Source organism: Diabrotica undecimpunctata, chromosome 8 (genome assembly GCF_040954645.1).
Source record: "Diabrotica undecimpunctata isolate CICGRU chromosome 8, icDiaUnde3, whole genome shotgun sequence".
Taxonomy (NCBI): domain Eukaryota; kingdom Metazoa; phylum Arthropoda; class Insecta; order Coleoptera; family Chrysomelidae; genus Diabrotica; species Diabrotica undecimpunctata.
In genome coordinates, this window is record NC_092810.1 from 127,125,571 (window position 1) to 127,148,041 (window position 22,471).

A 22,471-nucleotide genomic window follows, 5' to 3' on the forward strand; every position below is an offset into this window, starting at 1 on the left:
AACACGTCTTTTTAGAACCTAATCAAGTAACAAGAGTACACAAAATATTTTTTAGGTTGTGATGAAAGGTATACGAGGTCAAAAGGACCCATTTCAAATCTACAATAGCTCTACCATTGTTCGACGTACCAGAATTTATATGTTACAGAGAATAGTCTAAAATAACATACCAACCTTAACCATATTGCCTTAACCACTACACATATCAGTTATTTAAATCATTCATTAATTCATTATAAATGCGTAAGCCACATAAAACGTGGTTAAAAAATTCCTAGTTTGCTTATAAATGTTTCTTTGTCATTAAAATAATATTTGTATTCATTTTTTTATTGTCGTATAGATTATCTAAAAGTTTAATGACCCAATTACCTTTACACCAGACAACTTCAGTTCATTGCCCGATATTGCAGTGCACTAATAAAATAAATGTGTTCAAATTGAACAAATATGTAAAAATATGGCTAAAATTGTTATAAACGTTTTAATAAAAATCACCAAACATATATTATTTAAGCTTATTTTTGTTTTGTTTTACCGACTGTCGCTGATAAATTAATAATTTGTAGTTGAGACAATATACAATAAATCTAAGAGCGAACTTTTAAAGTAAAAACAAAAATAACTAATAATATAAAACTTTCTGTTGTCGAAAAGAAACAGTTCAGAATAAAGGATATAACTCATAAAAGTAAACAAAAATTTAGAGAAAGCGATTAAAACATTTGAAAATAGGAAAACAATGAAATATAACATAAAAATAAAAATGTAAAAGCAATAAAAACATTTAATTATGGGAAAAAGTTCTGAAAATATTTTCTTGTGGCATGTTTAATATGACTACTATAAATTGATTGTAATACTATACTATAGTATAGTATTATAGTATAGTATAGTATTATATATACTATAGTATTACTATAAATTGATTGTAATACAAATTACATTTTTGATTTCTTTTTGCCGTTTCGGTTAGCACGCCGGAAGTCGTTAAAAAAAAATTAACCTGTGATTGTTTTTTCTTCTTCTGTTTTTTTATGACTTCGCTACGAGGCGATTCGCACTCTTTGTTGACGATCGTGATGTAACCTGGTTTTAAACCATATCAGAGCCGCTGAAATTTGCGTAAGGCGGTATTATGTACTTTTTCTGAATTTTTAAATTTGTGGTGAGAAGATGTTATATACAAATAAGGAACACAGATTGTAAACAAATGGTAATGGAAGGGTTACACAGTAAACAAGACACCATAAAGAAGAAACTGAAAGGCAAAAATATTAAATTAAAGTTGAGCATCATAAATTACAAATTAATTTTATTAAATTTATTATTTAAGAAACTGTAAGATTGCATTGACTGACCTTTCATTAGGGGATATTAAGATTGTGTCTATTGTGATTGGGGTTTTGAATTTTATTGAAATAAAAATTGAATATAAACCATGTTAGAAATAATGGGGCATCCAAAGAAAATATGGTTTAAATCCTCCACCATTCCGCATTCACTTGCAGGACTGTCTATTATTTTGATTTTAAGATGTTGTTTAGTTAAGCAATGACCTGTTCTCATTTTTATTATTGTGGTGATATGTCTTCTGTTTTTAAATGTTAGGTTTGAAAACCATGCCTTAAAGGAAAAAGAAGTTTGCATTCCCTTATACTGGTAGTTTTTCTTCCGCATTATGGCTCACCAATTAAATTTAAATTAAGCAATCATTTTTTCCTTTATGGTGTTTAGAATATCTTGGGAGTCTAGTAACATAGCTAACGGAATGTTCAAGTTTGTTCCTATTTTGGATAGTAAATCAGCTTCTACATTACCAGGAATATCAGAATGTCCTGGAATCCATGAAATTAAAATGTCAAAACCATTCTTATTTGCTGATAAAGGCCGTATGACACTATGCATTTTCTTGTATCATTTCTTATATCGTTTCTGATATAGAAAGTTATTTATGTTTTCTTGTATCGTTTCTTGCACGTACATTTGTGCTCTGTATGACACTATGCAAGTTCTTTTACCGTAAATTGTATGTGATTCGGCACATGATTGGTCGAAATTTTGACCCAATACATATAAAAATAGAACTGCAGTACCTGAGGACCCCAAGCCAGATACTACTGATTATTTTTTTAAATACTGTGGTTCAAAAATGAAAGAAATAAAATGTCCCAATATTAAAACTAAATTGGAAACCACAATTTTTGAAGATATTCAACAGACTGTAATAATGGAAGACAGAAATAATAAAGAATTTGGTTGTAATAATTTATTTGTTTTTTTTTACAAATTATGTGTTTGAGTGGCATGCTCTTGAAATTCTACTCTCTTTTTTGGAAATATAAAATAATCTTTAAACTTATCCCGAATTTTTAAAGCGGTTATGTATTGTTTTTAGTAATACATTTTCTCCTACTTTCAGTAGTTCCGATGCTATTTGATCCAATCCCTATAATTTATTGTTTTTCAATTTGGCTACTGCTGTTCTAATCTTGGTTATTGTTGGTGTGCACTTTTCTCTGCTGTCTGCTTGGTCTAATTGTATATCAAAGTTCTCCTCCAGCCACCATTATGACAAAAGTTTTACGTTTTTGCGCACAAATTGGCGCATTTCTTGTACAAGACACTGCAGCGGACCCAAATTCTTGTATCGTTTCTGCTATAAGAACTATACGCTTGTATGACACTATCCATTTTTTTGTTATATCAGAAACGATATAAGAAATGATACAAGAAAATGCACAGTGTCATACGGCCTTAAGATGAGATTTTTTGTTTTAAGGGATATTGAGTCATCAAAGGTTAAAATTTTAGGATTTTTAATTTTAGTTATAGCATTTAGAGAATCAGAGAAGACAATAGCCTTCTTGATGCCTTTAGATATTATAATTTTAATTGCTTGGTAAATTGCCACATTTTCAGCTTTTGTTATAGATATCTCACCAGGAAGCCTAGAAGAAAACCTGAAATGAATGTTGGAAGTATTGATTCCAAATCCTTTCTCCCATTATTTTTTAAAGCATCAGTATATACAAGGGAGAAACCCCTTTTGTATTTTTTGTGAATATTGAGAATTTTTGTTTGATTGAATGATTCATTTTTCTTAATATTACAGTTCTTTATTGGATTGATTAGTGTGTTAAAATCTAAGTCATAACAAAGAAAATTTTAATGTTTATGTATTTTATTTTGATAAGGGAAAAACTGTTTAAGAGCCATAACAAGGAGAGGTACGAGGTTTGCCTTGTGGAAAATTGGTTTATTTATGATTTTTCTACGTATATTAAGAAGCGTCATTATTATTGGATGATTATTAATTTTGATAATTTTAGATATAAATTTAGAAGCAAGTATTAGACTTTTATGTTCCTGGTCAATCTGAGCAGATTCAGCTAAGATTGCCATGCGTGGAGTGGATTTCATGCACCCCAGGCAGCTTCTGAATCCTTCGAAAAATACTTTATTTAGGCTATTGCTACATTTCTGCGTAATTGGGCTGAATAGAAAGGAGCCGTAATCCATATGAGACTTAATTAAAGCATTAAAGATCATAATTAGAGTTTTGGGATTTGCACCCCACCAAACTTCACATAATGCTCTCAATATGTTGATATTTTTCTTTGCTTTAAGTACAATTTTGTTAATGTGAGAGTCCCATTTCGTTTTTATGAAAGGTAATGCCCAAGAATTTAACCTGATTTTTAAAGGGAATATTATTGTTATTATTAAGAGAGTTTACCGGAGGGTGTTTTGCTTTGTCCTTTTGTGAACCACACGGCTTCTCATTTATCCATTTATAAAATTGAAAGAGACAATCCGTGAGCTTCCAGCCAATTTTGAATGTTTATAATTTCTGGAATGATCTTATTTATCATATTATGAATATCTTTGCCGCTAATATACACAACTAAATCATATGCGTACCCACATATTTTCACTTCATTAGAGAAGCCTCTTGGAAGTTTGGTATTGTCAGAGGAAGTTACCGTTATTAGATCTCGAATATAAAAGTCTATTTTGTAGAATTTTAAGGATAATGTTGTTTAAAACAAGGAGGATGTTTAGCTTTTTGAGTTACATTTCGACAGTGTGTGTGTTTGCGTGTTTGTGCATTATTGGCTTCGGAGTCTCTGTCCATTCGCCATCTTACCTTTATGGGATTATTTTGTATTTTTTTTTCGGAAGCTCTAGAGGAGTGCTCCTTGCTTTCTTCTCGTTTGCTATACAATCATAGTCCTGCTCTAATTTTACAAGGAAATATTTCCTATATATCTAATTTTACAATTATACCTTAGATTTTTATTTCTCTTATAACATATTCAGCTTGTTTTGAATTTTTTTTTTATACATATATTTATTTTTTTTTCTTATCTTTTTATCTTATATAATTTGGGATATTAGACTAGGATACAATTTGACGCTCAGGGGTCGATCAGAGCATTTAGACGAGACAGGTGGACCTCGTACAATCTTCTGAACTTAATAATTGGGTTAGGTTATATGGTTTGGTGATTTTGGGTATTTTGGTTATTTCTTCACTTAATACTTTTACTTCATTACTTATTTTAGAACAGCCTAATATCATGTGCTCTGTTGTACCTTCTTCTCCGCATGGACAATTAGGAGAATCGCTTAATTTTATTTTATATTTATACTGCGGAGTTAAAACATGGTTGAACCTTAATCTGCACAATACAGCGAAAAACCGCTTACTTCCCGACAGTCTTGAGAACCAAAATTAGCTAGGATACTCGGTAACTATGTTTTTGTAAAATTTTCCTTTTGGACTGCTTCTATACATTTCTCTCCATTCTGTTAGTAATATGGGCTTTACGTGGCAAGCAATTTCATTGTGAGGGCATTTATACTTTAAATATTCTCCTGTTCTACTTCCTATTTTAGCTTCTTCGTCTACTTCTTCATTTTCTTTTATTCCACAATGCCCTTTAATCCAAACAAGTGATACATTAATCTTTTGAGATTGTAGTTCATGAAGTTTAGTAATTATTTTGGTAAAAATATAATTACTATTGACCTGGTGGATATTTTTTATTTTGATAACAGCACTTTTACTATCTGAACAAATTGCAAATGATTCTTCTGTAACTTTCATATTACTTATATGTATATAGAAGAGCTTCTAATATGGCGATTAATTCTGCCGTATATATTGTAGTTTTTCATTTAATTTATAAGATTTTTTAATGTTATTATGTGAATCAAATATAGCGCAACCTACTTTATATTTCGACATTGTCGTAGGTTGATTTAATATCTAGAAAAATGGCTAATACTGTCTATAGAGTGTAAAAGAGCTAAGTTATCATATGTCCCTCCACCTTTCCTGAAACCTGATTCGTTAATTTTGAATATTGAGTTGTGTTTCATAAACCAATCCAGACGATTTTTTTATTAAGATTTCGAGAGTTTTAAGTACACAGGATGAGTGTTTTTTGAGGCTTTAAGATGTTAATGACGTTAATTTTTTTCCATTCCACTGGAATTGGGCCCCCATTTAAACAATGGTTGTAAATTCATAACAGTGTGTTTTTGGCAGCAAGTAAGAGAAGAGAATTGTTTAGAGCAATGATAGACCTAGGAGTACCAAATCAGTTGGTAAGTTTAACCAAACTAACCCTTGAAAAAGTTGAATGCAAAGTACGAATCCAGGGGGAACTCTCTGAACCTTTTAAAACAAATAACGGGCTACGTCAGGGAGACCCACTCTCCTGTATACTATTCAATCTAGCTCTGGAAAAAGTAATACGTACGTCACAAATCACAACTACCGGTTCAATATATAACAAATCTGTGCAAATCTTAGCATATGCTGATGATATCAATATTGTTGGGAGAACGGAAAACGCAGCACGAGAGGCGTACGTAGCATTAAAGGAAGCGGCTACAAAAATGGGTTTAATAATAAACACCAACAAAACAAAATACATGAAAATAGGTACGCAACCACAAACACTACGGCCACTTGTTATAGAAAATGACGTCATCGAAGCAGTTAACGAATTTGTATACCTGGGAACGCTCGTCAATACTGAAAATGACACTACCGCAGAGATAAACCGCAGAATTTGCACGGCTAATAGATGCTATTTTGGGCTTAATCTCCTTTTTAAATCTACAGTTATATCAAGAAATACAAAAGTAAAACTCTACAAAACAATAATACGCCCAGTCCTAACATATGGTTCAGAAACCTGGACTTTAACAAAAAGCAATGAAAACATGTTAGGATGTTTCGAAAGAAAAATACTAAGGCGCATCTATGGAGCGGTAAATGAAAATGGTGTCTGGAGAAGACGACACAACTTCGAACTCTATAGGATATACCAGGAACCAGATATCGTAAAACACATAAAGATAGGACGTCTGAGGTGGGTAGGCCATGTAATGCGGATGGAGCAAACCGACCCAGCTAGAAAAACGCTCCTTGATAGACCTATTGGTCAAAGAAGAAGAGGAAGACCCAGAACAAGATTCCTAGATAACATAGACCAAGATATGAGAAATATGGAAATACGTGCTTGGCGGAGGAAGGCGATGGATAGGGACGACTGGAGAAAAATTCTTGGGGAGGCTAGGACCCACACAGGGTTGTAAAGCCAAAATGATGATGATGAAGTGGGAGGTTTCTTAGCATTAAATAAGATATGTCAACGATGCAGAATCTTTTTTATTATTATTTAACGCTAAATTATATTAATGAATTGAAAAAGAAGCAACGTCTTGGTTATCGTATGACATGTTAAAATTAAGGTCGATGTTTACTGAAGATATTTTGTCTAATATTTCTAATTTAATGGTTTTTGGGGGAATATGAAAAACTTTATTATTGTGATAATTGGAAAATTTTTAAATTTTATTTAAAACGTAAGTGATATTGGATCATCTGTTTAGAGATTCACAAAAATTTTTAAATATGTATTTCTTTTTTGATTTTATCTTCCTCCTAGTCATAGCGATTATGTGTTTTGTTTCGATGAAATTTTCTATAGAGCGGGACTTATTCAAATTAGATATTGCTTCTTTACGTGTTTTGATCCATAAGGAACACTCTTCGTCTCAACATGGATTCCTGGGTTTGCCCTGTACTCCACAATTTTTAAAAGGGATTGCTTTATTACTTTTGCAGTTTTCTGACTTTAATTGTATTTAAAACCTCTTTATCTTTTCCCATTCTTCTCAACACCTTAACATATATATATATATATATATATATATATATATATATATATATATATATATATAAGCGGGGATCCTACAGCTTCTGCCGCTTCCCGCATTTCGATCGCCATCTTTCATTCGTGACTCTATCTACCCAACTTCTGTAGGCCCATAACTCGAAGGCTTCTAATCTGTCCGGAACATCTTTCTTTAATGTCCAGGCCTCCAACCCATAAAATAATACGGAGAACACGTAGCATCTCAGAAGTTTTATCTTGAAAGAAGTTGAAATTTCCCTGCTGCAGAGTACTTTTTTCAGTTTGTTGAAAGAATTTCTTGCCTGTCCTATTCTTGCCTTAATCTCTTCTGTGTACTCATTATTTTCGTTAATTATCGTACCAGATATTTATATTTTTCAACTTTTTTTATTTGTTGTCTATGTATTGTTATGTTTTCTTGGCGCTGTTGGGCTTTTGGAATTACCATAAATTGTGTCTTTTTTTTGTGTTTAGGGACAGTCCGTTTTCTTCACTGACTTCTACGACTCTGTCAACCATTTGTTGTAAATCCTCAAGACATTCCGCTAATAAAATAGTGTCGTCGGCAAACCGTATATTATTGATCGTTCGGCCATTGACTTTTATTGCCATAGTTAGTTCTTCTAGTGCTTCCTGGATTATTTCCTCTGAATACAAATTGAACAGAGTAGGAGAAAGGACACAGCCCTGCCTGACGCTCCTCTCAATATGTATTTCATTTGAAAAGACGTTGTTCTCGTTTACCAAGCGATCTGATTATAATAGCGCTAATGATCCTGATGTCTCTCATAACTAAGTTTTTCTTTTCAAGTAATTCGATAAGTCGGTTCATGCACCATGCATTACATTTACAGCGAACAGGGCTTCCCTCGTTCCCAATGCATTTCTAAATAAAAATTGTGTGTCACTTATGTCCTGCTCAAGTTTGTTGTGTGTATAATTTTTAAAAATATTTTGAGCGTATGACTCATTAAACTTATTATCCGGTGGTCTTGGCATTGTTTTGCATTTGGTTTTTTTGGTAGTGTTATGAATGTTGACATCAGCCAATCTCTGGGAATGATTCCTGTACTATATATTGTTTTGAATAAGTCGACCAATATTCCAATTTGCTGTTCTTCTATTAAGCGTATTACGTCTACAGGTATTTTGTCAGGACCAGTTGCCTTGATGTTCTTTGTTCGCTAATCTAATACCGCATCTTCTTTTATGTCTTAAGCCTTTCACCGACGTCTATAATTATTTTGCCGTGTTTATCCAGCAGTATGTTTGATTTTTTCTTAATATTAGTGCCTGTTATTTCCCTAATTCCTTTATGAAGGTTTAAGTTATCATGTTTCTCTACCAACTGCCCAATCTCTTCGCATCTGTCACTATACCATCTTTCCTTTGCATCTCTGATCTTTCTCCTTATTTCTGTGTGTATAATATTATACATGTTTTGTAAGATCATTATCAAAAGAAAAATCAAAAATAATTTTACCACCTTTATCCCAAGCCGATTGGTGTGAGTTCAAATCTCCCGTAATGATTAGATTAAAGGAGGTAGTATTGGCGATTCTTCGAATTAGTGCGAATTGTTTGCTAAGCGGTAATTATTAATGTAATTAGTAATTGTAATATTTGTAATTAAGTGAGTTTTTGAGTTAAATAAAGTTAGTTAAACCACGTCGTGCTTTACTTAATCTCTGAACCCACAGAACAACTTAACTGGATATAGCGCATACAATGAAACACCTGGAAAAGTACAGATTGTTACTTCTAGTAATGAAGAAAAAATAATTGGAACATTACGTCCAAGAAGGAGAACATGGTGGCTTAAAACCTGAGAGATTAGTATACATAAAATACAAATACAAATAAATTCCTTCTCTGAATAACAATTAACAAGGATATTATTGCCAATATAATAGTTAACATCAAAACGGGTACAACACTTCAATACGAAAAATTTGTTTTATATGCATGTTGATAAGAATGTAAGCAGAGGTAATAAAACATGAAAACTGTTGACTTACCTGCTATCGCTTATATCTTCATTTCCATTTGTCATCATTTCCCCGAAGAAATGATCCAGGTCAATCACAGCAAATTTATTTTTCTCGTGTTTGAGTTGCAATTTGGCCATAAATTTCAGTTTATCTGTAAACCGTTCCCGTTTATTGTAATCTTTTTTATTGTTTACCTTCTCCGTGAAGGAATCGCTTAAAGACTCGATCGATTTTTTCTTCGCGATCCTAATGCTAGATCTCATAGGCCTTCTTTTTAATTTACTAAAGCTGCTTTCCAAAGTTGGTATCATTTTAAGTTTTGGCATTTGTGCCCTGTGCTTCTTGTTGCTCAGGTTTTCGTTGTGACTCGTTGAGGACCGTTCATGATTTGCAACTTTGATTTCAGTTGCAGCGTTAACACGAATATTATCACCAGAAGCTTTTTGGTTGAGCTCTTTATTTGCGACTTCGTGCTGTTCTTTATTAACATTTTTATGCCCATTAGGACTATTTTGTGTTGATATTTTAATGCCAGTTGCATGTGATGTATACAAGTTAACACATTGATCATTTTTTTCGTCAAACGTAATTAATGATATTGTTGACGTCAATTTTTTTTGATCCCCATTATTTAAGGATTGTTTCTTTTTCGCAGTATTTCGTTGTAGAACTTTAGGTTTTGTAAAAATATCTTTATTAAGCTTCAGATCGTTTGTAGATAGAGAACGTTTAATAGATTTAATAACTGACTTTGCATCTGGTGCATTAAGTTTTATTTCTATTGTCTCGTTTGATTTCCTCCTTTTTACTTTGTTTTTAATAATCGCTGCTGCTTCTGTTGTTTTATCTGAACTTATTTTACAATTATTATCTTTCTTGTCAACAACCTTAATATCAATGTCACCAAGTGCACTAAGCTGTTGGAGCTTTTTTAGTATATTTTTGTTCTCTGACATTTTATTTGCTGATTTTTCTGTACTTTTATTTCCAACATTAATTAAGTTTATTGTATCTATAGTCTTTGTAGGAAGGTTTTGCATGCTCTTACTTTTTACCAATTTTTTCACAGGTTTATCTTTAACATTGCTATCCAATGAATTTCTGTGTGAAATCTTTTTCACCCCCACTTTGCTTTTTCCTACTTTTTTAATAACAGTAACTTCCCGTTGTTGTGTTTGATTTTGATGTTCCTTAAGAATTTGTTTCTTTGCTTTTACATTTTTAATTGGCAAGTTAAGATCTGGAATTGCGTCGTATTTTAATTTTTTTCGTAATGGTAGCCCCAAAAGTTCATGTTGTAAGTCTCTTTGATAACAATTTTCTGAAAAATGCTCACTACACACTCTAGCATGTAGAGGTGGTGGTTCAAAGTCTGTTCTACAGACTTTTATCCATTGGGATATCATTTCTGGGGCAGTTGGCAGCATGTGATAGATTATTTTGGTATTTCCTCGGGTTTTTCCGTAGTAGTTTGAACACGTGGACACATAACACTGAGGCATCACTCTACTTTCTTTATATTGATCTAGAAAAATGGATATATTAATTGATTTTCAGTGTTCACCAGTATATTTTATAAATATTGGTTAAACAATAACATTTTTGTTGACAATCTGTTTGTACAGATTATTGTAATACGATTATTTGAGTTTTTCTGTTCTTAAAATATTTTTTAGATAATATTTATGATCTGCTATTCATTTACATATTTTGATATTGCATGTGGAAACAAACGGTAAGGCTTCAAATTGTATGATAATGGTATTCCAGTCCACTAATTTACACAAAAAAATCAAAGAAATGACAGGTTCTAGAAAACGTACCAGAACGAATATCCTTAAAAATGATAAAGGGGATATTATTACTGATATAAAGGAGAGATTATGTCACTGGACCAATTACATCCAAAAACTATTTAATGATGAACGAGAAAAACTGTCATTAGAAATCACCGAGGATACCGGACCACCAATATTAAGAGAAGAAGTCATCTATGCCATCAAAAACACAAAAGAGGGTAAAGCTACTGGACCAGATGATGTGCCAATCGAATTACTAAAACTCATCGATGAAGATGTTATTGATGTAATGGTTGAACTCTTTAATCCAATATATCAGACTGCCACAATCCCCAGACAATGGCTGCAATCGACCTTTGTAATACAGTAATAATGACGGATAACAACAATGATTTACAGAACGTAATGCAACGCCTTAATGAACGCTGTCATGAGTACGGACTGAAGATAAATTTAAAGAAAACTAAATGCATGATCATGACTAAATATGCACATGTAAATATCCAATTGACTATTGAAGATACTGCAATTGAGAGTGTCAATAACTATAAATACTTAGGAACATGGATAACATCAGATGTAGATCAAACCAAAGAAATTAGGACACGCATTGAAATAGCACGTGCATAATTTTTTAAACTTAAAAAGTTTCTTTGTTGTCGGGATATAAGGTTAGAACTACGCCTGAGAATGCTTCGATGTTACGTGTTCTCTACTCTTCTTTATGGCTTGGAAGCGTGGACACTAAAACAAGTCCATCTGAATAAGTTGGCCGCCTTTAAATTTTGGTGTTACAGAAGAATCCTACGAATATCATGGATTCAAAGAATGGCAAACGTGGAAGTAACTAAAATGATAGGAAATGGGGCGGAAATAGTATTAACTATCAAAAGACGAAAACTTGAGTACTTAGGACATGTGATGAGAGGGTAAAAATACGCATTATTACAACTTATTATGCAAGGCAAAAGCCGAGGAAAGCGAAATGTGGGAAGACGAAGAATATCCTGGCTTAAAAACTTAAGGGAATGATTTGAATGCAGTAGTGCAGAACTTTTTAGAGCGGCAGTCAACAGAGTCCGCATAGCCATGATGATTTCCAACCTTCGATAGAAGATGGAACTTAAAGAAGAAGTCCACTATAGAAAACGCTACATCGTTTGAAGTGCAAAAGTTTGAGAAGTATAAGTTTGTTGAAAACAATAAAAGAACAATTCATAGTGAATACCAAAATGATTTTAGACAGGATGGATCTACAATAGACCAGATCGCTGCATTAAATATTGCAAAAAAAACTACTAGTTCAAGATTGGTACTTTCTACTTCCTTGTAGATTTGAAATAAGAGTAGTATATAGCTAAATATCCTAAGCTGTAAAGTGTATGAAACCATCAACGAATTTAGTCTTTCGGACAAAATCGAGACAATGAGTAAAGTGGTAGGCAGAGTGTCAAATATAAGCAATTTTTCGTAAGCATTTGAAACACGTTTGGCGTTATTACAGGAAGAAACTCTTCAACACAGCACTGGAAACACTGTAAGAGATGTCAAGTAATATAATGGGGGACCATGTTTAATAAATAAACGGTATTTATGGCATACGACACTGATTTTCATAAAATGATACTTATGTTAATTCTAAAGTGTAACAATTCGAGTTGTTTCATTTTGTAACTGATTCCTTTTCCTAAGCCTATATCCTTTTCCTATATTTTTTCAGTCCAGACCGAACATTTCTGAATTTTACACTTCAAAATTAGCTTGGTTTACTTTTCGAGCTTGACATAGCCAATTACAGTTCCGTAGGTAGCTTATGATTTTACACAATCGAAAAAGAGTTCTTCCAAAGTTATTTGCATAGTTTTGAGTATTTTGAACATTTTGACTAAAATAGATGCAGACTAAAATATCCGACAAAAATAACTGACGAAGAGAAGCAACAGATTCACACAAGTTATTGGTCTTTATCAGACATCAACAGACAACGGGACTTCTTAGTTAAAAATCTTAAACCTATCAGACCTAAATATTCTACAAAGTAGCCTGGACGTACAAGAACATGCAATTATGGATACTACTTCAATTTACATAAAAATTAAATTATAGTCTGTAAGACCTATTTCAAAAATACATTGAATATAAACAACAGAGTTATATGTACAGGTTTAAAGAAGATTACAAATACAGGTTTTATAGAAAATAACAGAAGAGGTGGTAATGAAAAGACCGGACGTCCCAGGATAGATGATCAAAGCAAGAATTTTGCAAGCAAGCACATATATTCTTTCCCTGTAATATAATCTCATTACTGCCGAGTACGCACACAAAGAACATATTTACAGGGGTACTTGAACCTATCTGAAATACATTGATTGTATTGGAAGCAGTATAAAGAAAATAATTGTCAGACTATTAAAAAGCATTTATATGAAAATATTTTCAATACTGAGTATAATATTTTGTTTTTTCAATCAAAAAAAGATGCATGTTGGTTCTGTGAATATTTTAAAAATCTACCCAATGAAGAGAAGCTGAAAAACCATGAAAGCTTTGATACTCATATTAATGAAAAGAATCAAAGTCAATTAGAAAAAGAAAATGATTTAAAAATTCCCTCTTTGTGAACTACAGTTTGTTGTTTTGTCTTGCAAGCAGTTCAAGTTGTTCCAAACGAAGACAGAAGTGTTTTTTTATAAAAGAAGGCTTGCCTGTTATAACTTCACAATTTAGGATACAAACAATAAACAAGGATATTGCTTTTTATGCCACAAAGGAGTAGCTCGTAGAGAGGTTAACGAAAAAGGTAGTTGTTTGCTAAAATATTTGAGAGATCATGTTACGGTAAAACATGACATATTTTACTCAGATAAGTGGCCTTGTAATTGAAAGCATTACTCATAAGTTTTCTGTGGTAGGATACTCCCAGAACGAGAGCGATGCAATGCATGCTCTTATAGCAAGTAAAAAAAACGTGCTCTGAAAGGAGAATCACTGTATATGCCTTCACAACTAAAACCTATAATAAATTTGGCAAAGAAAAATGGAAAACCCTATATTACTAATGAATTTCGAGATTTCATGGATATTAAAGCTTTCGTTAAAAACACAGATAACTATACCAAAAATAACAGCATATACAATTAAATTGAGTGAAGCACTTTAAATAGCGGAATATTCGAGCGTAAGATACTTCGCAAAATATTTGGAGCTATAAAAGATCAAGGGCAGTGGCGCAAAAGACTTAATTTCGAATTGTACCAACTCTTTAATGAACCAGATCTTGTAACGTTCATTAAAACACAGTAACTTAGATGGGCCGGACACATATTACGAATGCCTGACAACACGATTGCTAAAAAGCTAACGACAAGAATACGACTATAGGAAGAAGAAGCAGAGGCCAACCGGGAATTAGGTGGATAGATTGAGTTGAGACCGACTTAGGGATACTAGAGATCAGAAGACAGAAACCGAACAGAATGGCGACTAATCTTAGAGCAGGCCAGGATCCATAGAGGATTGTCGAGTCAAAGATGAATCTTCTTCTAAATGTGCCTATCTTCTAGAGATGTTGGCGACACATTTACCCATCTTATTCTATTCACAGCAGCTCGAAATAGACCAGTTGACGTTAGACCAGTCCATTTCCTAAGATTGGCCAGTCAGGATATACGTCTACGTCCAGGGCCTCCCTTATCCTCAATCTTGCCCTGTAGAATCAACTGTAGAAGTCGGTATTTATCATTACGCACGATGTGACCGAAGTAAGCCAATTTTCTGTTTTTTATGGTGTTAATAATTTCTTTGTCTTTTCTTAGCCTCTAGAGAATAGTTATGTTACTTGAGTGGTGTATATATGAGACCCTCAACATACGTCGGTAGTACCAGATTTCGATTTTTTCCACTCTTTCTAACGTTGTATCGTTAATTGTAATTTGGGCGTTTATGGCGGTGTTCTTACTAATGATCATTATTTTTGTCTTGTTGCAATTTAGTTGTAGGCCGTATTTGTTATATGCTTCTACAACGTTATCCATCATCTTTTGGAAACCCGGCGCACTATCTGCCAGCAACACTGTATCGTCTGCATATCTAATGTTATTTATAAGTTGGCCATTTACAGCAATCCCATCTTCTGATTGGTCTAAGGCCTCACTAAAGATGTTTTCAGAGTATATGTTAAATAATTCCGGTGACAATATGCAACCCTGTCTAACTCCTTTTTGGACTGTGAAGATCCCGGACAGTTCATTTTCTAATCGTACTGTTGCTTTTTGTTGGGGATATAAGTCTGAGATCAGTCTTATATCCTTACCATCGAGTCCTGATATTTTTAGGATATCGATTAATTTCGTGGAAATTTATCAAATGCCTTCTCGAAATCAATGAAACGTGCATACACATCGCAGTTGACATCTCTGGCTCTCTGTATTAGAACTTGCAAACTAGAAAGTGCTTTCCTCGTTCCGAGTCCTGCTCTGAATCCAAATTGAACTTCACTCAGGTGTTCTTCTAATTTGGTGTATATCCGCGAGTGAATGATAGTAAGGAGTACTTTAAGTACATGGCTCATCAAACTAATTAATCTATGTTCTTCACATTTTCTAGCGTTGGCTTTTTTAGGAAGTGGAATGAATATTGATAGTAGAAAGTCTTTTTGTAAGTAACCAGTCTCGTAGATGTTGTTGAATAGCTTCGTAAGAGCTGTGATTTGGTGTGCCTCTAATAGTTTTAAAATTTCACCATGCACCTCATCAGGTCCTGGTGATTTCCCATCTTTAATCCGCTTAATGGTCATAGTTACTTCGAACTATACATCTTTGAATAATTCTTGCATATATTCTTTACATCTTCATAATTTATCTTCAATGGCAGTCAAAATTTGGCCTTTAATGTCTACAACTATGCCTGTATTGCGTTGTTTTCTGGTATTCTGTACCTCTTTAATTTTTTTGTGCATATGGAAATGTTTCAACTTTCATACATTTCTCCGTCAGCCATGCTTCTTTTGCTCCTTTTATCTCCATTGTATAGTCTTATAAAGTATATATCTGCAATATTTTATCTGTCATCAATTCTTGCTTCTTTTCTCTTTTTGATTTTAGATATTCATGCGAAATTGTGGTAATAGATGTCTTCATTTCGTTCCACTGTTCTTCTATGCCTCTAATAGTGTCTTTAACTATTTTTGCAAAATTCTTATTAATTTCTGTTTTTACTTTTTTCTGGGTGTCATTTTCTTTTAGTACTCTTATATCTATCTTGGGCCTCATTGTCTTATGAATTATTTTGAGTCGTATGTTGATATTTGCAACCAATAGACTATGACCTGAGAAGACATCTGCACCTGGATATGTTTTTGTTGAGGTGATATAATTTCTAAACCTTTTGTTTATGTTGATAAAATCAATGATTTTCCCTGAGGTATCACTGGGTGCTTTCCATGTATAAAGTCTTCTTGGATGTAATTTAGAAACTGTATTCGTTACAACCATATCCGTCTCTTGGCAGAATTGAATTAGTCTTTCTCCTCTTTCGTTTCTTATACCAAGACCATATGACCCCACGACATGTTCGACTGCACCCTGTCCTATTTTGGCATTGAAATCGCCCATAATAATAGTAAGTTCATGTTTTTTGGTCAGTTTTAGAGAGTCTTCTAGAGTCTGATAGAAATTTTCTATTTCTTCTTCAGTGGTTTCTGATGTCGGTGCGTAGACCTGAATGATGTTTATATTAGAGGGACTTGAGTTAAAAATCATAAATGTGTTGCTTGTGTGAGTCCATTTCAAATAGGTAAAAGAAACTTTACCATTTCTTTTACCTATTTGGACTTGAGTTAATTTTCGATAGCACAACTCTGTCTGATATGAGCGTAAATTCTATTACTGCTTTAGATATTTCCATTTTTATTATTATCGCTACGCCATTTCTGTTTCTTGTTGTGTCGTCTCCAGAATAATAGATATGGTGTTTATCTATAATTCTTATTCCAGAATTTGGCCATCGAACTTCACTGCATTATGAAATATCTACGTTCAGACGAGTCATTTCTTGAATGGTATTTGCTGCTTTACCTGCTTGGTACATGCTTCGAATGTTCCACGTAACGATCCTTTTAACTTTTGGGACATTATTGGCTGACCGGGGGATTCTTAGCATCCCCTCCCCACTTAAGGCGTGCCCGGGACTGAGGGCCGTTTGTTTTGGATTTTCAGCCATTGTGGTGTCCTGGGGATATCCTTGCGGATCTTTAATGTGGTAGTCATTCCGTGGCTTTCCACATCTCAGTGCCGTTGGCTAATTTAGCTCTTCCGCCTTTGGAGTCAATTTCTCAGTACCAGGGCAATGAAGTGCTCTATCACATGTCAGTTCTTCCACCCGTAGCTGTTGACCAACCAATGGGGGATTACTTTTACCGGTAATCGTTCGGTTACTTCAAAGCTCTCAAAGATCATAATGATGACTTAATAGGAAGTAAAATGAAAATTCATAACGCAATCACTGTTCTAACCTCGAAATATGTAATAATACGCTAGTGAGAAAAATAAAGGTGAAAATGCTGAGATCAAATTGTAAATAAACCTAAAAATTATGGAAATATTGAGGAAATAAAAGTAATAAAAACAGACAGGAATGTGTGGAAAACGTATACAAAAAAATATATCACAAAACTTGAAAAGTCATAAGCAAAACGAATTGAACGGGAAATCTTACATTACACGTTTCTTTGTTTAGGATTTTTACTTCTAACTGGTTTTACTTCTTTGCTTACTTCGTTTTATTTAATCTACTTTGAGTTTGGTTTTCTTTGGATGCTATTTTAAACATACATCTTTGTGTAAAAGTTCTTTATTGTATTATTATTTATTAATTAACAGAAAAATTAATAACAGCAACATTTTAAAATGTGTACTATATAATTTGCATATGTTTTAAAAATAACTTTTATTAAAACTAAATTTTTGGTCGACTACCTGCCTCAGATTATTTATAATAGGTTTAGAATTCAAGCGATGTATACCTGCTTTGATTTTACCAAGAAATTTAAAATACCTGTTTGTTAAAATACGAGCATTTGGGGATATTCCTGCCTTAAATATGTAATACCAGTCTACATAGTTATTATTATTAATATATTGGTGATAAATTGTGAAACAAACTATGAACGCTATATATTATTTTTTAAGTTATCGAATACTTGAAAGTATCCCATATTATAAAGTACTTGCCTCACATGAGTGGCGGGATACGAGCAACAATACATTAGCTGTACGGAAACATGTAAGCTGATGTGGAATAATATCGTAGACGTATAGATTAACATAATGTACGTGGTGCTAAAAAAGGCATTCAGGCATCAAAAAGACCTTTTCCAACTTACCTAACAAAAATTATACTGAAATAAGGTAAAATGTTTCGGATCTCCTGAGGTAAAATATATAATACATATGTATGTAATAATAGTATATATGTTCCTCAAATCAGTATGGATGAGAATGAAAAAAGAAACCCTTTCTATAAACAATTGAGAGACATACGCTGATATTACATATGAGGAGATAGTTCTAATAGGAGATGATTTTAAGCACATGTGGACCAATTCAAGAGATGTTTAATTACCAACAAACAGATCTTTTCGTTGCGTTTATAGACTATAAGAAAGCTTTCGACAAAGTTGAACATAGCATTCTCATGGAATGTCTAAAAAGAAAAGGACTTGACAAAAATGACATTGACAGTGAGAAATTTCTATCGGAACCAACGGGCTGTGGTAACATTAATGGAAATAGTACGGATGCGCAACAGATAAGTAGAGGAGTGTGACAGGGCTGTGTACTTTCACCATTACTATTTAATATATATTCCGAAGAGTTATTTACGCAAGCACTTGAAAACTGTACAGAAGGGATCAAGATAAATGGTGAAAATATAAATGACATCCGTTATGCTGACGATACAGTCATTATTGCTGAAACTAAGACAGACCTGCAGACGTTACTAAACACAATTTGTGATACTGGGAAGTCTGGTTTAACAATAAACATAGAGAAAACTAAAACCATGGTTATCAGTAAGAGGGGTAAAGTCATTACAAGGATCCAGATAAAAAATGAAGATATTGAGCAAGTGGACAAAATGAAATACTTAGGAGTCTGGATTACGAAAGATCTGAATCCGAAATCAGAAATTCGCTCAAGAATAGAGCAATCAAGAGCAGCCTTTTTGAAGATGAGGAAATTTCTGAGTAACCAAAGACTCAATCTGCCAATCCGATATCGGATGGTAAAATGTTATATCCACTCTATTCTTCTTTATGATGACGAAGCCTGGACTGTTAATGTTGACTTAATGAGAAAACTGGAAACTTTTGAGATGTGGCTTTTTAGGAGAATTTTGAAGATACCATGGACCGATCATATTACGAACGGAATGGTGTTGCACAGAATCGGAAGAGACAGAGAACTTTTGACCACCATTAAAAGGCGAAAGACAGCATATTTGGGGCACATACTTAGAAATGATGAGTATGAGTTGTTGCAGCTGATTATGAAGGGTAAAATCGAAGGAAAAAGGGGTACTGGTAGACGACAAATATCCTGGATGAAAATCATTCGCGACTGGACCAGGTTATACACACAGACGCTCTTAAGAAAAGCAGAAGATAGAGACGAATTTGCAATGGTTATAGCCAACCTTCATTAGTGGAGACGGCACTAGAAGAAGAATAATGTACAAAACACAAGTGAACAATATTTAGCAACATTTAAAACAAAAGTTTTAAAGACAGAAAATAAAATAGGTAAGCAATACTTTTGTCAGTGAGTATACTGTGGTAATTGACATAATTTGTTTCTTTTAATAACAATTTTTAAACATAGAGTTAAAACAGTAAATTATTGTATGATCGTTAGATAATTAGTGCATTAATTAGTCAAGTAATTATGCTATTACTAATGTTCTGTAATAAGTATATTACCCGAGAGTTAATAATAGCTATTAAATTCTCTAATTTATAAAATATAAACGAATGCAAATAAATATTTAAATCATTAGTGATTAGGCATACCACATCCTGTTCCTAAAAGTTTTGGGAGAGATCGCCCAAAAATTAAAGTTAAACAGGAAAACTAAGACGAAACACGAATCAGGAAATCGGAGAAGCCACTAGGAAGGTACATTTGGATGAAGTTGAAGGCAGGATGAAGAAATCTATACATTGCTTTTGTTTAATATTAGATAGTTAAGATATATTGCCACTTTACTAATTACCCTAGTAAAACTATTATACAGGTAGACATGATTGATTTATTGAACAATAATTCAAACGATACTTTAATTTGCGGTTGGCCTTGAATCTTTTGAAGCAATGACCTACCCTAACCGAAACCTATTAAATATCAACAAATCATTTTAGTACATTATAAAAAACACGTGCTCGGTTATAGTTTTTTTTCACTTTAATAACTATATAATATGTATTGATAAATAAAGATAATAAATCCAATAAGTTACTAATGCAATATGCTAATCCTACATAATTTAGTAATAAAGCTATAAAAGATTTGTATTATTTGTCAATTGACTTTTAACAAGTCGTTTCAATAGAAAAAATATGTAAATAAGTCATTACTATGTAATGATAATGACTCCAACAATAATGTTAAGTTTAACCAATGGCAATGCAATGTTTTAATCAATTAAAAACTGGATAGTTTAAATAAATCTATGTAATTGCTTTGTACATTTGTACATATCTTAATTATAATTAAATAAAACATAAAAGTACTCACCTAATTTCACTACACGATTAGTGTAAATTGCACTCGCAAAATAACAACACTTCTACTATCAAAACTGACGCTATATCTACTTTGAAAACATAACCCAAGACTACCAAACAATGCCGGGATGAATAAAACGATGGTGCACAACGTTTAGTGCCATACGATTTTGACCCCTAATTGCAGGTAGCAATAGAAGGAATCACGAATACTTTCTAAAGCTGGGGCTGAGGCCCTTCTTTCTGCCACCCCCTTTCAATTCTTTTCCCTCGCTCGGATTGTGAACCGCTGTGACGTAAGCAGGGTATGAAATAAACGCATCGGATCTGCCAGCTAGGTACCTAAGAAGCTGACTGAATTTTGGCAATACGTGCAGTGGCTTATAAAATAGACAAAAATTAATTTGTTTAGAGGCTTTAGAGGTTTAGTATAGTAATTGTAGAAAAAATATATTTTTGATATTTAATTAAATTTTATTTTATTGAATTATAAGTATAAACAAATTGTCGGTGTATTATAATGTGAAGAAAATAATGAGATATTGCAATTCCAAAATAGAGAACGACATTATTATATACACACATATTGCAGGAAATCATAGCAAGCACATTATCTACGAAGTACTTAATTAAGAATAAAATAGTTTATAAAGGTATTAAAATATGCACGTATTTCAGTGGGAATCTGAAGAAGTGTATCTATTTATATACGCTTGTTCAATTGAAACCCATCTTTTGTTAGGTTAGCATTGGAAACAATAATTATAATCACTAAAATGGCGCACTGCAAAGTTAGTTATGTTTGTTATATTCACTTAAAAATGGGGTTTGTTTTTAAAGTACGGATACACGCTGGACGGTCCGTCAAGCACTTTGCCGCACTTCCTGCCGCATTTTGTCCCGCGGGACGGGATGTCACACGGAACGGGACAGCGATTTTTGCTGCGAGACGGGACGCAGGACGGGACAGCGATTTTTCTGCGGAACGGGACTAGCGCTTTGTCCCGCGGGATTGTCCCGCATGTTCCGCAAAAACTGCACTTTTATTATTATAGGAATGATTTGGTAATTAAAGTTATACAAGTATATGCATTATGTTTGCAGCTTAAAAATATCCCAGTAATTAATACCATTCAGAATCCAAAAAGCAGAATGGGATTTACTAAAACCAACAGAAGGTTTTTAAAAAAACTGCAAAAAAGTTATAGACTTACTAGGAGGGGAGAAAAGTATGTCACGCTTCTCAGTGTGGTCGTATAGATAAATTTATTACTCGACTACCTCGACAAAAAATATTAGAAATTAATACTGACTAAAACAATGACATTCTACCAACAAATTGAAGATGCACTGAAAATGACAAAGAATAGGGAAATCACGGTAGTTATGGGCGATTTAAACGCAAAAGTCGGCAAGGGAAGAGCTGGAATAATAATGGGAGATCAAGGACTAGGGGAACTTAACGATAGAGGATTCTGCCAAGAATAAAGTCTCATAATCACAAACACGTTCTTTAAATTACCTATGAGACGGTTGTATAATGGCGCTCACCACCAGATCAACTGGAAAAAGTGGTAAAAAACCAAATCGATTATATAATGATTAAAAAGGGATATTGTAACACCATCAAATCAATTAAAACATATCCAGGAGCAGATGTCACATCAGACCATAACCCAC

At 33.2% G+C, this 22,471-nt stretch overlaps 1 protein-coding gene across 2 annotated transcripts in view; it reads right to left on the reverse strand.

The window, feature by feature from the left end:
• The window catches only part of LOC140447983 (uncharacterized), a 157,946-nt gene that overhangs the window by 123,662 nt on the left and 11,813 nt on the right, over nucleotides 1-22,471 (reverse strand). Inside the window, exons 1-2 of one of the 2 annotated variants that reach the window (XM_072540982.1) lie at nucleotides 20,802-20,899; nucleotides 9,236-10,733 (exon numbers count right to left, since the gene is read on the reverse strand). The exons of the other annotated variant lie outside the window; for it this stretch is intronic. Coding sequence (XP_072397083.1) covers nucleotides 9,236-10,710 — 1,475 coding nt within the window. The 5' untranslated portion in view covers nucleotides 10,711-10,733; nucleotides 20,802-20,899. Of the gene's footprint in view, nucleotides 1-9,235; nucleotides 10,734-20,801; nucleotides 20,900-22,471 lie in introns of those variants that run through there. 2 annotated transcript variants of the gene reach the window in all.